The 12,902-nt window shown below is 49.1% G+C and overlaps 1 protein-coding gene and 1 pseudogene across 4 annotated transcripts; both read right to left on the bottom strand.

The window, feature by feature from the left end:
• Nucleotides 1-571: 571 nt before the first annotated feature.
• LOC127320808 (3-hydroxyacyl-[acyl-carrier-protein] dehydratase, mitochondrial) lies at nt 572-4,926 on the bottom strand. Of its 4 annotated transcripts, XM_051349880.2 has the most exons (5): nt 4,791-4,926; nt 4,457-4,715; nt 4,228-4,343; nt 1,081-4,099; nt 572-911 (listed from the first exon to the last, which is right to left on the bottom strand). In XM_051349880.2, exons 1-4 carry the CDS (start codon nt 4,793-4,795, stop codon nt 3,964-3,966), a joined length of 516 nt encoding a protein of 171 aa, XP_051205840.1. In that variant the 5' UTR covers nt 4,796-4,926; the 3' UTR covers nt 572-911; nt 1,081-3,963. The 4 variants fall into 4 exon arrangements, with proteins under 4 accessions (XP_051205840.1, XP_051205838.1, XP_051205837.1 ...); XM_051349878.2 differs by lacking the exons at nt 4,228-4,343; nt 4,457-4,715; nt 4,791-4,926 and having other exon boundaries at nt 1,081-2,292; nt 2,371-3,967; XM_051349877.2 differs by lacking the exons at nt 4,228-4,343; nt 4,457-4,715; nt 4,791-4,926 and having other exon boundaries at nt 1,081-3,152; nt 3,299-3,967.
• A 2,580-nt stretch (nt 4,927-7,506) lies between these two features.
• LOC127320807 (uncharacterized) lies at nt 7,507-11,539 on the bottom strand (annotated as a pseudogene).
• Nucleotides 11,540-12,902: the final 1,363 nt, after the last annotated feature.

The raw sequence follows: 12,902 nt of genomic DNA, 5'->3' as shown, positions 1-12,902 counted from the left end.
CTAACCACTAGTCAGAAACAAGCCCGCTCACCATTGCCCACCGCGTAGCTGCTGGCCGCATCGAAGATAGTGGTGCAAAGACTGGGCAGCCAGTTAAGTTGTACATGATACGGCACAAGCCTGAATCCTTGCACGCGGTCACATGTTTTGCAGGGCAAGCACTTGAAATTATTACCTTCACGCAGACAAGCAGCTCACATAGCTTGCCCATGTCAGCTCCAAACCCGTTCGACATTTCTTGAGGTTTTGCAGCACTCGACAATACTTTTCGTATACATTCATCCAACTTCATATTGGCCACGCCAAGCATGAAACGAACATCTTATCAAACAAGACATTACGCTAAAACACATATTAGATATGTTGCTGTTTACACAACTTATAAAAACACTTTAAGGCTCCAAACCATACCAACAGCAGAAGACTCAAGTGAATGGATAGATCACTGTGAAATTTGCCACTAGAACACGTTATGAATGCCTGATAAGATAGAATATTAGAATATATCATACCTTTTAGTCTTTTACCTTCCAAAATGGAAAGAACCCAAACAGCACAATAGCTCAAAACGAACCCAAAAAGACAAAGCCACCAACTTCATCAACTAACTGAAAGCATATAGCAAGTTCACAGGCACGCACCCGCGCACCGACACAGTTGACAAAATTATGGAACTGAATTAAGTAAAGTTACTCACAAAAGCAAACAGCATGAGAAATCAACAAAGTGCCACCAAAACACCTAGTACTGAAATAGTTCATTACTACGTCACAAACCCTTAATTGACTCTATGACATTATCGATCTTATTGGTGAGACACACCACAGGGGTCTGTCCAACACATCACCGGTGACGCGCAGCAACCGATGCCCCTGCCAGAAAACTTGTTCCAGTTTGCCATTCTGCAGAAACTGAACAAGTTTTGTTAGTGTGGCTCCCAATGTTTTGGTGCATTGGTCTAAGATTAGACCATAATAAAATGAATCAAAGGAGAAAACGGGATACTAGTTAGAATGCTAGATTATGTAGCAAAAGCACGTCTAGCTAGATGTTGCAGATCAAGGATTACAGCAACAATACCTGGATAGTAGAAGCTCATGAAGGGAAAGAACGGTCGAATGGCTTGTCCTTCACACAACTTTCTTGACCGCAGCAACTTGAGGTCAATAGCATAGACGCCAAGAGCTGTGGTGGCGAAGATGATATTGGCACCCTCCACAGAGCCAATCAACTCCACTTTGATCGCAGGATCTCCAATGGGGAGAAACGGCATAAGGCTGATGACTCTATATTCCGCCCATGCTGCAATTCCGTCAGGACCCACCTCCCTTGACCACAGGTGAAGGATAAGCCTGTCCAGGTGGGCGACTCCCAGCCTTCCATCCTCTGTTGCCATGAGAATGGTGTTCCGGTAATGAACAGCCGCCGGCAGGACGATCACCGAGAGGAAATGCCTTCCTACGTCGTACTTGAGAATTCGAGAGCCTTGTGGCCCAGACATGAGGAGGAAGTGGAGGGAGTCTTCAACGAGCACACTGTGCAACACAGCAACGTAGCCGTCGTCAACGGGGCCAAGCTCGTCGAAGAGGTCAGGCTCCACGACAATGTCATGCTCGTCGAAGAGGGCAAGCTCAGACGTCGGCGTGCTCCACTCACCCGTCTCCGACGAGTACTTGTAGGCGGTTGTGCTCCCCGCCTCTGCATCAATACCGACAAAAACAACATGGAAAGGGCCGTCGTGGCAAGTAGCATGGTCGCAGCCGTACACAGCACATAGCACTGCGGTCCCGAGATAGAACAAGGACCTGCAGGGGTCGCTCAGGTCTTTTCGGCGGCACGTCATGGGGTCCCAGACCGCAAGCTCCATGGACAACTTACCGTTGTCGAGGAGGACACGGCCGTGGCGGCAATCGCACACGATGAATTCAGCCATCTGGGGGTCAAAAGTGCATGGGGGGCAGGGCCTTGTGGTGGGGACAAAGTGAGTGACAGAGCTCACCTCATTGTTGTAGATGAAGCCGAGCATAGGAGGCGATCGATTGAACTTGCGGTAGTTGTGGTGGAAATCTGGATCGGAGAGGAGTTTGCGCCAGGGATTGGAGAGTACGGAGAGACGGAAAAGGCACGCGGGCTCATCTGGCGGGAGGCGGAAGAGGATCTCATGGACAAGTTCGTCCGGCAGATCTGGAGAGAGCGTCGCCATGATTTGCAGATCTGGAGAGAGTGTCACCATGATTTGCAGATCTGGAGGTGGAAGAGGGTATCTCCTTGGGGAAGCCGGAGGCCCGGAGGCTGAGAATTGCACTTTATTGGAAATGGGAACTAGTCCTTCTATATCATCTATAGATGGAAAAAGGTTGCTTGACTTACCAAATAGTGACCCAGATCCCACGGTCCTCGCAGAAGCCGCTACTGTCTTCTTGGCCGGTTCCCATTGTTCCCGACGAGAGGAGATGAATCACAACAAAAGAACAAGCCAAAAAAATAATTACAACTAGCTAATAGCCTGTTAATCCTAGCTAGCACACGGCTGGCCAGTTAGCCATCCATCACTACGAGGTAATCAGAGAAGGGCAGGCACATGTTACTAGCACCCCTGGCACGTTTAAGCACTAACTTAATTTTCAACATCTGTCTACTCGTTATCCAATGCAGGATGTGCTAAAGCTACTTTTTTTTAAAAGATGAAAAGGCTTCCTGTATGACATTATTTGTCAAAGGTAAACTTGGAAAGTGTTGGGGCCTTGCTACTAAATAGCTTATTTGTTTGGTATTTAATTACGACATTTCTTCACCGTATATGAAGATAAATTGAACGAACGGTAATTACCACCAAACCAGTACCAATTATGCCAAGTTAAGAAGGTAACTGGCAAATATCTACAGCACTCCACTTTTGGTGCAACTGACGCCTCAAGTTTCCTTATCTGTAAGATTCAACCAATTCAAGTTTCAGATCATATCATAAGCACAATGTAATCCGTGAACCAATAATCCAATATATACACAATGTAACTAGCAAGGAAAATTACAGTATATGATTACCAAATACTGAACCACAGAAAGTAGTACATCATGGGAACGGACCTTTTAAGGAGAGACTTTGGGTTGCAATGGAATAAATCCTTCTGATGAAGATCTTCCAATGTTCTCTTTAACAAAAGGAGACATACATTAGCACTTAGGAAAAGCTGTTTTTCGCTATGACTAACCTTGTCACATGCGAAACCTAACTTAGTGTCCTGAATTGAGCTACCGGTGATACTATTTATATTTTTCAAGGTTATTTGCCCCTTACAAGTGAGTTCTGTATTTGCGCCTTGTAAACTGAATGATCAATAAAAGCATTCCAGCACTGAGACGCCAGTCTAAGCACCTGACAGAGAGATATACATCACACTAAGAATTACTCAAACATGGTGGAGCATATGATAACACTAATAAAACAAGGCATTAAGAAGATAAAGCCTTTAGCCTGGATTACAATTAACAGTGGATGAACGGGAGCAAAGAGTAGAGGAACTGTATGTGGAAAGAAAAACATTGGCGGCTCTCAGATATAATGAGTATGATATCTCACTGGTGCTCCAACATAGAAAGCAGCTCTCTAGCATATAGATCCAAATGCTCTACTGTTAAGAAACAAACTACCCACAGAAGTGACGACAATTGTATGTATGAAGAGACACAGACACAGAAATGCATGTGTGAAAATGAAACCAAAATTATCTAGTATCCACAGGACATAAAGAAAATTAAGCAACTCAAACGAAACCTTGTTTTGCCATTGAACTACGAACAAGGTTAATGAGCTGTCAGGCATTTTGATCAGAAGCATACCTCCTTCATATTTAACTACAGAAAGGGCATAACACCACTAGTTAGGGCATTTTTTGCACACAACAATGGTTTGTTTTTTGCGCAAAACACCACATTTTGATGTAATCAGTTGCACAGGATAAATCAGTCAGCAATGCCCTGCGAGCTGAGCTGCAGCGTGGGCAGGAACGCCATGGCCTCGCCGTCGATCGCGGGAGTCTCCTCCTCGTCGTCGTCTTCATCACCACCAATGGTGAAGCACTTGGTGGAGAACTTGACGCTGCCATTAGCACGCAGATAGATCAGTTACAGCAAGAACAACAATGGCCTAGAAAGAAAGAAAGAAAGAAAGAAAGAAAGAAAGAAAGAAAGAAAGAAAGAGAGGAGGTGGTGTCAGATATACAGTACATGTGCCTTCCGCTGCTGGTCTTGATGTTGAGCGCCTTCACCTCCGCGACCGCCTCGTCGCCGACGTGCACCGGCGCCGCGAACCTGAGCGACTGGCTGGCGTACACGGCTCCAGGCTGCATCATCGCAGAAGCATCGATCAGATCAGACTGGATGTTGCCGACTCGTCATGCCTACATGATGCTCGGCGGAATGCCAGAGAGGGAGCTAAAGGGGGTGCGATGCGTACGAAGCGGGAGGCGATGAGGGCGGGGAAGAGGGAGGAGGCGAGCATTCCGTGGACCACGCGGCCGCGCGAGAACCCGCCAGCCCCACGGGCGACAGCATCGTCCAGGTGCACCGGGTTCCGGTCGCCGCTCACCGCCGCGTACGCCGCCACGTCGCCCTCCGTGAACCGCCGCCGGTCGGAGCGCAGCGCGTCGCCCACCTTCAGGTACCCTGAGGCCGAGGTCGACACCGCGCGGACGAGCGGGACGGCGAGACGCATCCTGGCGAGCGGGGTAAAAATTCCAAAGAATCAGTCCGCTCATCACGGGATAAACGACCAAACACTAGTCACCCACCTCATGCATCTTATTTTGCACAGTAGAGACTATACATATATTGCTCTAGTCCTCGCATGAAGCCATCTGACAGCCTTCGGCGCCTCACTCAGAAGCGCGAGGTTCCTCCGTACCCTTCATGAATGAGCATATGATAAAAAGCATCAGTCTGATCTCCAATCAATTTCTCCTCAATAGTCAGTTTATTTCTAATGTTCCAGAGGGTCTAGCAAAGAGCCGCAAAGGTGAACCAAACTAAACTACGAAGGGATCCCGACACGCCCTGGGAGAGTGCAATGAACTCGTCAGCCCAGTCGGGTTCCACTCACACTGTAGGAGTTCCCTAACCCCAGGCCACATGAAACTTGACATGTGACAAGTGAAGAAGATGTGGTTGCAGTCCTCCACCTCCCCACACACAGAGCATCTACCATTCGATGGTCCCTGCCTTTTGGCCACCTGTTCCGCCGACAGAAGCTTGCCTCTGATAAAATGCCAGAGGAAACTCTAATCTTGGGGGTAACCCTAGTGCGCCACACTTTGCAACCGTCGCCCCTTGCAACAGTCCATGGTAAACCGATTTTGCCGAGAAAACCTCAGACGGCTCCAGACACCAGGACACCCTGTCACAATGGTCATCTATAGGGAGGCCCTGGATCTCCCGACACAGATTGTCCCATTGTACCGTCTCCACCAAGCCAAACTACCTGCGAAAAGCGAATGCGCCATTCCCCAGGGACACCCCCCTCACTCTAGTCTCATCCACCATTAAGAAGGGGAGGGCGCAACAACTGACTAGCCTAGGATACCTAGCCCGAAGGGGGCCGTTCCTGATCCACCAGTCGGTCTAGAAGTAGGTCCACTTCCCATTGTGGACCTTGTGTTTGGCGCCCAGCTTGAAGTGTCATTTGATCTCAAGGATGGCATTCCAAAACTGAGAGCCACGCTTGAGGATCTCGTTAGAGAAGATATCCCATTCCCCGAGGTACTTGGCACGAATCAAGTCAGCCCACAGTCCCTCTGCTTTCTGATATAGTTTCCATACCCATTTAAGCATGAGCACAATGTTCATGACTTTGGTGTTGAGGATCCCCAGACCTCCAACCTCCTCTGGTCTGCACACCGTGGCCCAATCCACCATGTGATACTTGCGTTTGTTCCCGACTTCTTCCCAGAAGAATTGCGATCTATGCCGGTCCATGGCATGGTGGGTGGTATTGTGCAGCAGATAGATGCCCATGTCGAACAACGGTAGGCTGGACAAGCAGGAGTTCGTCAGCTCCAACATGCCCGCTGATGCCAGGAAAAGGTCCTGCCACGGGTCTACCCGGTGCCCCACATTCTCAGGGAGGAAATCCCAGTCTGCTACCCTAAGCGGTCTGTCGCTAACGGGGAGCCCCAGATACCTCATAGGGAGCGTCCCCAGCTTGCAGTTTAGCATGTCCGCCACTCTGCGCTCCTCCCCAGAATCGACCCCTGTCACCATGACCTCACTCTTCTCGAAGTTAATCTTCAGCCCCGATATATTCTCGAAACAGAGCAGAAGGAACTTGAGGTTAGCGATCCCCAGACCAGTCGGTTCAACCAGAACCATAATGTCATTTGCATACTGCAAATGGGTCACTCCCCCTGGAATGAGATGGGGAACCACCCCTTTAATGTGCCCCGCCGCATTATCCTTGGCCAACATGGTCGCAAGACCGTCGACGAGGAAATCAAAGAGGATGGGGGAGAGTGGGTCGCCCTAACGCACTCCCCTGGCATTGCGAAAGTAAGCTCCTACCTCGTCATTAACATTGATGGCGGTCTGGCCTCCCCTGACCAACTGCATCAAACGGTGGACTATCATGTCCGAGAAGCCCTTGCGCTCAAGGACCTTAGGGAGGAAGTCCCAGTTGACTCTGTCGTAGGCCTTCTCAAAATCTAGCTTGAGCAAGAGGCCCCCAAGCGTTTTTGCTCGCAGCTCGTGGGTAATCTCGTGTAGGGCAAGCACCCCCTCATGTAAGCATCTACCGCTAATAAACGTAGTTTGGCTGCGATCTATGGTCATGTGAGCAAGCGGTGCTAACCGAATCGCGTATGCCTTGGCCACAAACTTAAAAATAATATTGATAAGAGCAATCGTCCGGAACTGCTTGATCGTGTCCGCCCCTTTGACTTTGGGGATCAGCGAAATAATCCCAAAGTTCAGTCTCACGATATCCACCCTCCCTAGAACGAAATCATTGAGCATCTGTAAGATGAGAGCACGAAGGATTCCCCAAAATCGCTTGAAGAAAAGAACTGGTAGGCCGTCCGGCCCTTCCTGAGACAGGTTTTGATCGTTTTTCTCACTCACAACTGAAACCTGGGTGCTGCCCCAAACAACTGGGCTGCGGAATGGATGCATTTCTTGGCTACAGATTTTGCTAAATTACAGACACTAACTACAAGCCACATAGTTCTTCGCAACACAAGTGTACTGTCTGAAACTGAGCTATAACACAAATACTTTCAGTTGACAAGTATAATTCTATCTGATAGACTATAAGTCATGAAATTCTCACTCAAGAAATGACAAAGAATTAGACCACACAGGTTCATTTGCTTTTCTGCGACGGGAGGGATACATCCATATAACAATTTGCTAGACAGGCATGGAATACTAACTGATCATGATTATAAAGACGATTCTCATTTCAATCTACCTAACTGAAAACTGAAACCATCAGCTTCCCCGCAAGGGAACAGTATCAGGTTCACGGTTGATGATCGCCCCCAGTTCCGTCTGCCTTAGCTAGACGAGATTTTTTATTTTTTTAGTAACGAGGTAGACGAGATTTGACTACAGCTAAGCAAGAGGATGAAGCCAGTCCATACATGCCAAAATGAAGAGTATGCTCTCTTTTAAGCAATACAGCTCTGACAAAATGAGCACGTGGCAGTAAGTAAAACAGGACCTAATAGCCGGTTAAGAGGTTCCAGGAGCAAGTTACTAACAAGAAGTACGGTTAATGAAGCTGTACTCTAGTTGTACTCTGATACAGAGCAATCCTGTTCAGTGCTTCAAGATTAACCATCTGTGCTGGTACTGCTATCACTTTCTGCAGATGGAGAGTCCTCTGCGATTCTTGCTGCTGTTGACGTTGTGGCTTGATCCAGAAAATTGTGAAGAAGTCAAAGATACCCCTTGCCACATCATTGCCAACATTTTGCTCGCCACTTGCCTCTGAGACTGGGGTTCATCTTGCTTGCTCCAGGTCTTCAAGCTGAATCCAAAAAAAATCGAAGATGGCATTTCTCCAGATGAGTTCTTCATACAGTATTGCTGTACTAGGTTTATGAGGAAAAACATAGTAGGTAACACGTATGGAATATAACTTATTTACCTTCTCCTCTAGGACAGTCAATATTATGTTAGTAAAAAACTGTATATCCTTGGCTAGAGAGGATCCTTCTAAGCCAACTTCAGCAACAGATGCATCATCACCATTGTCAGCAAAGAAAGCTACATTGGTCCTCTCCAGGTTCTGTATACGCGACCTGAATAATGAAATGGCTTTTGCATCTCCACTCTTGGGGAACTCGAAGGGAAAACATGTCTGTATGTTTCTAGGACTGAATTAAGGAAATCGACAAAGAAGGAACAACCACAATCTGGGAGGTGCCAGCCTTATCAAACTAAATTATTCATCGGTGATCAAAGCTGATCCTAGTCACCACACATACACTACTATGCGTAATCGCATAAGTGAAGATACCCATGCAACATGTCAGTCAGTTCAAATTAACTGAAAGCATAGATGATCTTACAATCATAAGGGGACCTTAGACTTTAGACACATAAATTATCAAGTCAACTGATTAAGATGTACCCCCAAAATCCTGGAGATACATGGCTAGGAGGACGCAAGTACTGCAGCACTTGGGTTGCAATTTGCAAATATGATGCTTTATACTATATGGCAAGACATTTGATACTGTTACTACCACAAGGAGGATACAGCTTGATAATAAACTGATGGTGAGGCTGATCAACCAAATACGCCAAGATGCCCAAAGCTTTGGAGCAGGCAATGATTGAGTAGTCTCTGTCTTCTGAAAATAAAATGTGGGACCATAAGCGTCAGGATCATTCATCAATTAAATGCAGGCATAACTAAGACAACTGAGACTACCTCTTCGCATAGAGACTTCAGCAAGAGCAGCAAAGATTTTAACTTTCTCTCTACTGCTGCCAGGACTCTTCTCAAGTATTACCCTTGCAAAATGCAACATTTTCCATGCCAGATCTAAATCTGACAAAAGATATATCAAAAAGAATCAGAATCATCTTTCCATTTGAGTTTTTCTATAACCAATGGTTATATCAGCATGTAGCATGACTGAGACAAATGAAAATTGGTAACAGGCATGAACAGATGAAGAGACAAGGCTGTGAAGCATAATCAGTAACATTATCAACTATATATAGAGAATAATAATGTTTTTCAGTGCAATTCAACTGAATGGGGTAAAGGGACATACCTGAATAATACTCCACGACTGAATCATTCAGAGAGCTGTCATCTGATGAACTGCAGGCTTGAGCTCTGCACAGCAAAGCACATCCATATCTGTAGTATGTGTCGCAACACTTTGGAGAAAGTTTACCATGATTTACCACCCTAGGTGATAACAAAGGCGTAGTAAGGCCACGAAAGTTAATATAATACCAGATAGAACAAGAAAAACAGAAGTAACTTCCACAATATTAAAGGAAGGTGCCAACTATTTAAGCTGTAACAGCAGCCTAGTGCTTGTACAGATCATGAAGTACCAGTGTCAAGTAGCATATAGATAAGTCTTGCACTGAGAGGAAATATTTACAGCCTAGCCAAAGAAACATAAGGACATGTCTGAAAATAGAGTAACACCTATCCCTGAAGCAAATATACTTTGATTCGATGTTCATCGGTATTGCAGTTTGCACATCATAACATAAGAGGCGATACTAGCACCCAAGTATTACCACATTGCCCTGATCAATATAACATCCTAAACCCAATTAAACTCATCTCCCAAAATACACAAGTCAGAAATCACAAAGCAAGTAATCACATACAAAAATACCAATATAAACCCATAAGACAAACGAACTAATTCACATAAGAGAGATGAACTAATTGGAAGTCCATGTGTATGCAAGCTACAGCTAGGCTTTTGGATAAGAGCGGCGGGTGAAAAGGAAGAACCCTAACCTGATTTCGAGGGATTGGCGTAGGAAGTCTACAGCGCTGTCATAGTGCCCATCGTTAAATGCTTTGGACCCATTGTCGAAATGCTCCTGGGCAGCTTCCTCCTCCTGTTGTCCCCCCTCCTTCTCCCCATCTCCCACTTCCTCCCATCCGCCCCACTCCTCACCATTCCCCTCCGTGTAGGAGGCCATGGTAGATGGCAGCGTTATGGCCGTAGCTTGATCTGAAAAGAAAACGATATAAGTGGGATTACAAACTGCAATTCAAGAAGCTCATTCTTGAGAAAATGCACGCTCCCACAGCGCTAACAATATTACTTACGGCCTTACTAATTAAATGAATCACAAATTGCAGCAGAGCAAATATACAGAATTAGCTTATAGTACAGGTTTGCAGATGGAACCAAGTAGAGTAGCACCTGGAGTGTAGAAGCTCATGTAGGGAATGATACTGAAACCTCTGATGCGAGTTATATTCTTGAGAACTCTGCCTGACTTAAGGTTAATCGTGAGGATGCCACGGAGTGCTTTCAGGTAGAAGACACCAATTCCATCCGCAAAGCCAATCACATTGTAGATGTCACAGACCTCGTCCAGCTTGACGACTCTGCGCTGCATCCATGCCACAGATCCGTCGGGGGCAGTGTCCCTCGACCACAGGCAAAGCCCTGATTCATGCATAGTTGCGCATCCCAGCAGCATGTCTTGCTCTGCTTTCATGAGGACATAACCCTTGCCTGGCCCGCGAATGATTGATAGTTCAGGTCTGATATAATCGAACCGTAGAATTAGGGAGTTGCATTTGAAGTAGAGTACATCTCCCACAAGGGCTTTGGGCTCATGTGCGAGGTCGACTGCGAAGGCAGGGTCGGCAGGAGGAGGAGGGTAACAAGTGGCAACGGGGCTCCACTCACGGGTCTCTGAAGAGAAGACGGAGGCATGGGCGACCGAGGGGTTGGTGCCCACGAAGGCCACGAGGAAGGGGACGCCATGGCAGCCGAGGTGGTCGCAGCGGTCGGCGGCGCAGAGCACCACCGCGTTGTCGTAGGTGATGTTGGCGGCGAACTCCGGAGGTGGAAACTCCCACTGGCGGCGGCCGACGGGGTCCCAGACGATGAGTTCCTCGGCGCGCGCATCCGAGTCCAAGACGGGATACCTCAAGAGGACGAGGCCGTGGCGGGAGTCGAGCACGACGAGGTCACGGTGGTCGGGATGCATCGGGAGGAAGGGGGAGGTGGGGGACGAGGGTTCGAACCATACGCGGAGGTTCTCCTCGTTCTCGAAGAAGCCGAGCAAGGGCGGTGCCCGGTGGAGCTCGCGGTAGCGGGTGGCGAACTTGGGGCTGGTGAGGAGGCTTCGCCAGGCCTTGCATACGAGCATGGCGCGGAAGAGGAGCGCGGGGTCGTCCGGCGGGAAGCGGAGGAGGACCTCCTCTTCTTCAGCTCTGGCACCGTCAATCGCCGGCGCAGGCGGCGGGCGTGGCGGCATGGTGGCCGGCCGGTGGGGTTTTGGCGGTGGGGAAATGTTGAGGACGATGCGGCGAGGGAGGGACAGACCGGGGGATGTACTTGTTGGGTTCGAGTTCGACCAGGTTGCTCGTGTGGGGCTCGGGCGCCACACACTCACATCGCCTTAGGGCATCTCCGGGCGCGACGCATTTTAGGGTGTGTTTGGTAGCGCGGGGCTACTCAGAAACTCTCCTCCCAACCGAGATTTTAAGGGCATCCGGTGTTTGTTAGGCCGGTCCTTCCCATCTGAGTACTGCTGAAGAGATACAGAAAACGGCCCAGAGCCGGGATGAGGAGCAAAGCTCAAATCGAGTTTCCCTACTCATCCGGGATGAGCTAATCCCGCAAAGCACTGTAGCGGGCCGCCCCCCCCCCCCCCCCAGACCCCAGCCCCCACCTCTTCCTCTCCTCATTCTCCCCATTTTCCTCTCTCCCGTGGAGCTCCAACCCGCCTCCCTGCCTTAGGCCGGCGCCCTTCCGCGCCAAGGCCTGCCTCCCGTCGGCGCCGTCCCACCCCACGGCGTCCATCCTTCCCGCCGGCGCCACCACCTCCACTCCTCGTCGTCCCGCCCGCCGAGCGCCGCCTCCCTCGCGCAGTCCTCTCTGCCCCGAGCAGAACGCACAACAGCCCCTCCTGGCAACTCCTCGCGCCGCCGCCGAGCGCCGCCTCCCTGCGCAGCCACGGCGGACGATCCAACGCCGCGAGGGCGGATGACCGTGTGCCGCCAGGGTCGATAATCGCGCGCGCCACCATCCCTCGCGCAGTCCTCTCTGCCCCGAGCAGAACACACAGCAGCCCCTCCTGGCGACTCCTCGCGCCGCCGCCGAGCGCCGCCTCCTTGCGCATCAACGGCGGACGACCCAACGCCGCGAGGGCGGACGACCGTGCACCGCCAGGGTCGATAATCGCGCGCGCCGCCATCCTGCTGCTTTCCCACACGCAAGCATCCATGGAGATTGGACCTGATTGCTTTTTATTTTTATGCTCAAGGTTCTTTGTGTGAAAAATAGGACCTCTTTGTAAATTACTTTAGCTGTGACCGGTTGAGCTCAGATTGGATCACCAAACAACATCTTGGCTCAACATGGGTGAGCATACCCGAGCTACCAAACATGTGTAGTATCTCAGCTCAACTTGTATGTGGTTAGATTATCTCATGTGGGAAAGACTTTCTGAGTAGCCCCGGGCTACCAAACACACCCTTAGCGTCCGCGAGCGTCCGTGCGTCGGTTCTTTTGGTCGAAATCGACCGCGCGTCCATTTGCATCGGGGGTGGCTCCAGCGGCACGACGCATTTTTGGCCGAATCATTTTTGTTAAACATGAAACATAATTTACATACTTAAAACATGAAGAAAAAAAAACCTAAACGCCTACTGCTGCTCATCGTCGCTGTGCTGCTCCTCGTCG

Source organism: Lolium perenne, chromosome 2, assembly GCF_019359855.2.
Source record: "Lolium perenne isolate Kyuss_39 chromosome 2, Kyuss_2.0, whole genome shotgun sequence".
In the NCBI taxonomy this organism is placed as follows: domain Eukaryota; kingdom Viridiplantae; phylum Streptophyta; class Magnoliopsida; order Poales; family Poaceae; genus Lolium; species Lolium perenne.
The sequence above is the reverse complement of the archived record's forward strand: the minus strand, read 5'-3'. Positions and strand labels throughout refer to the sequence as shown.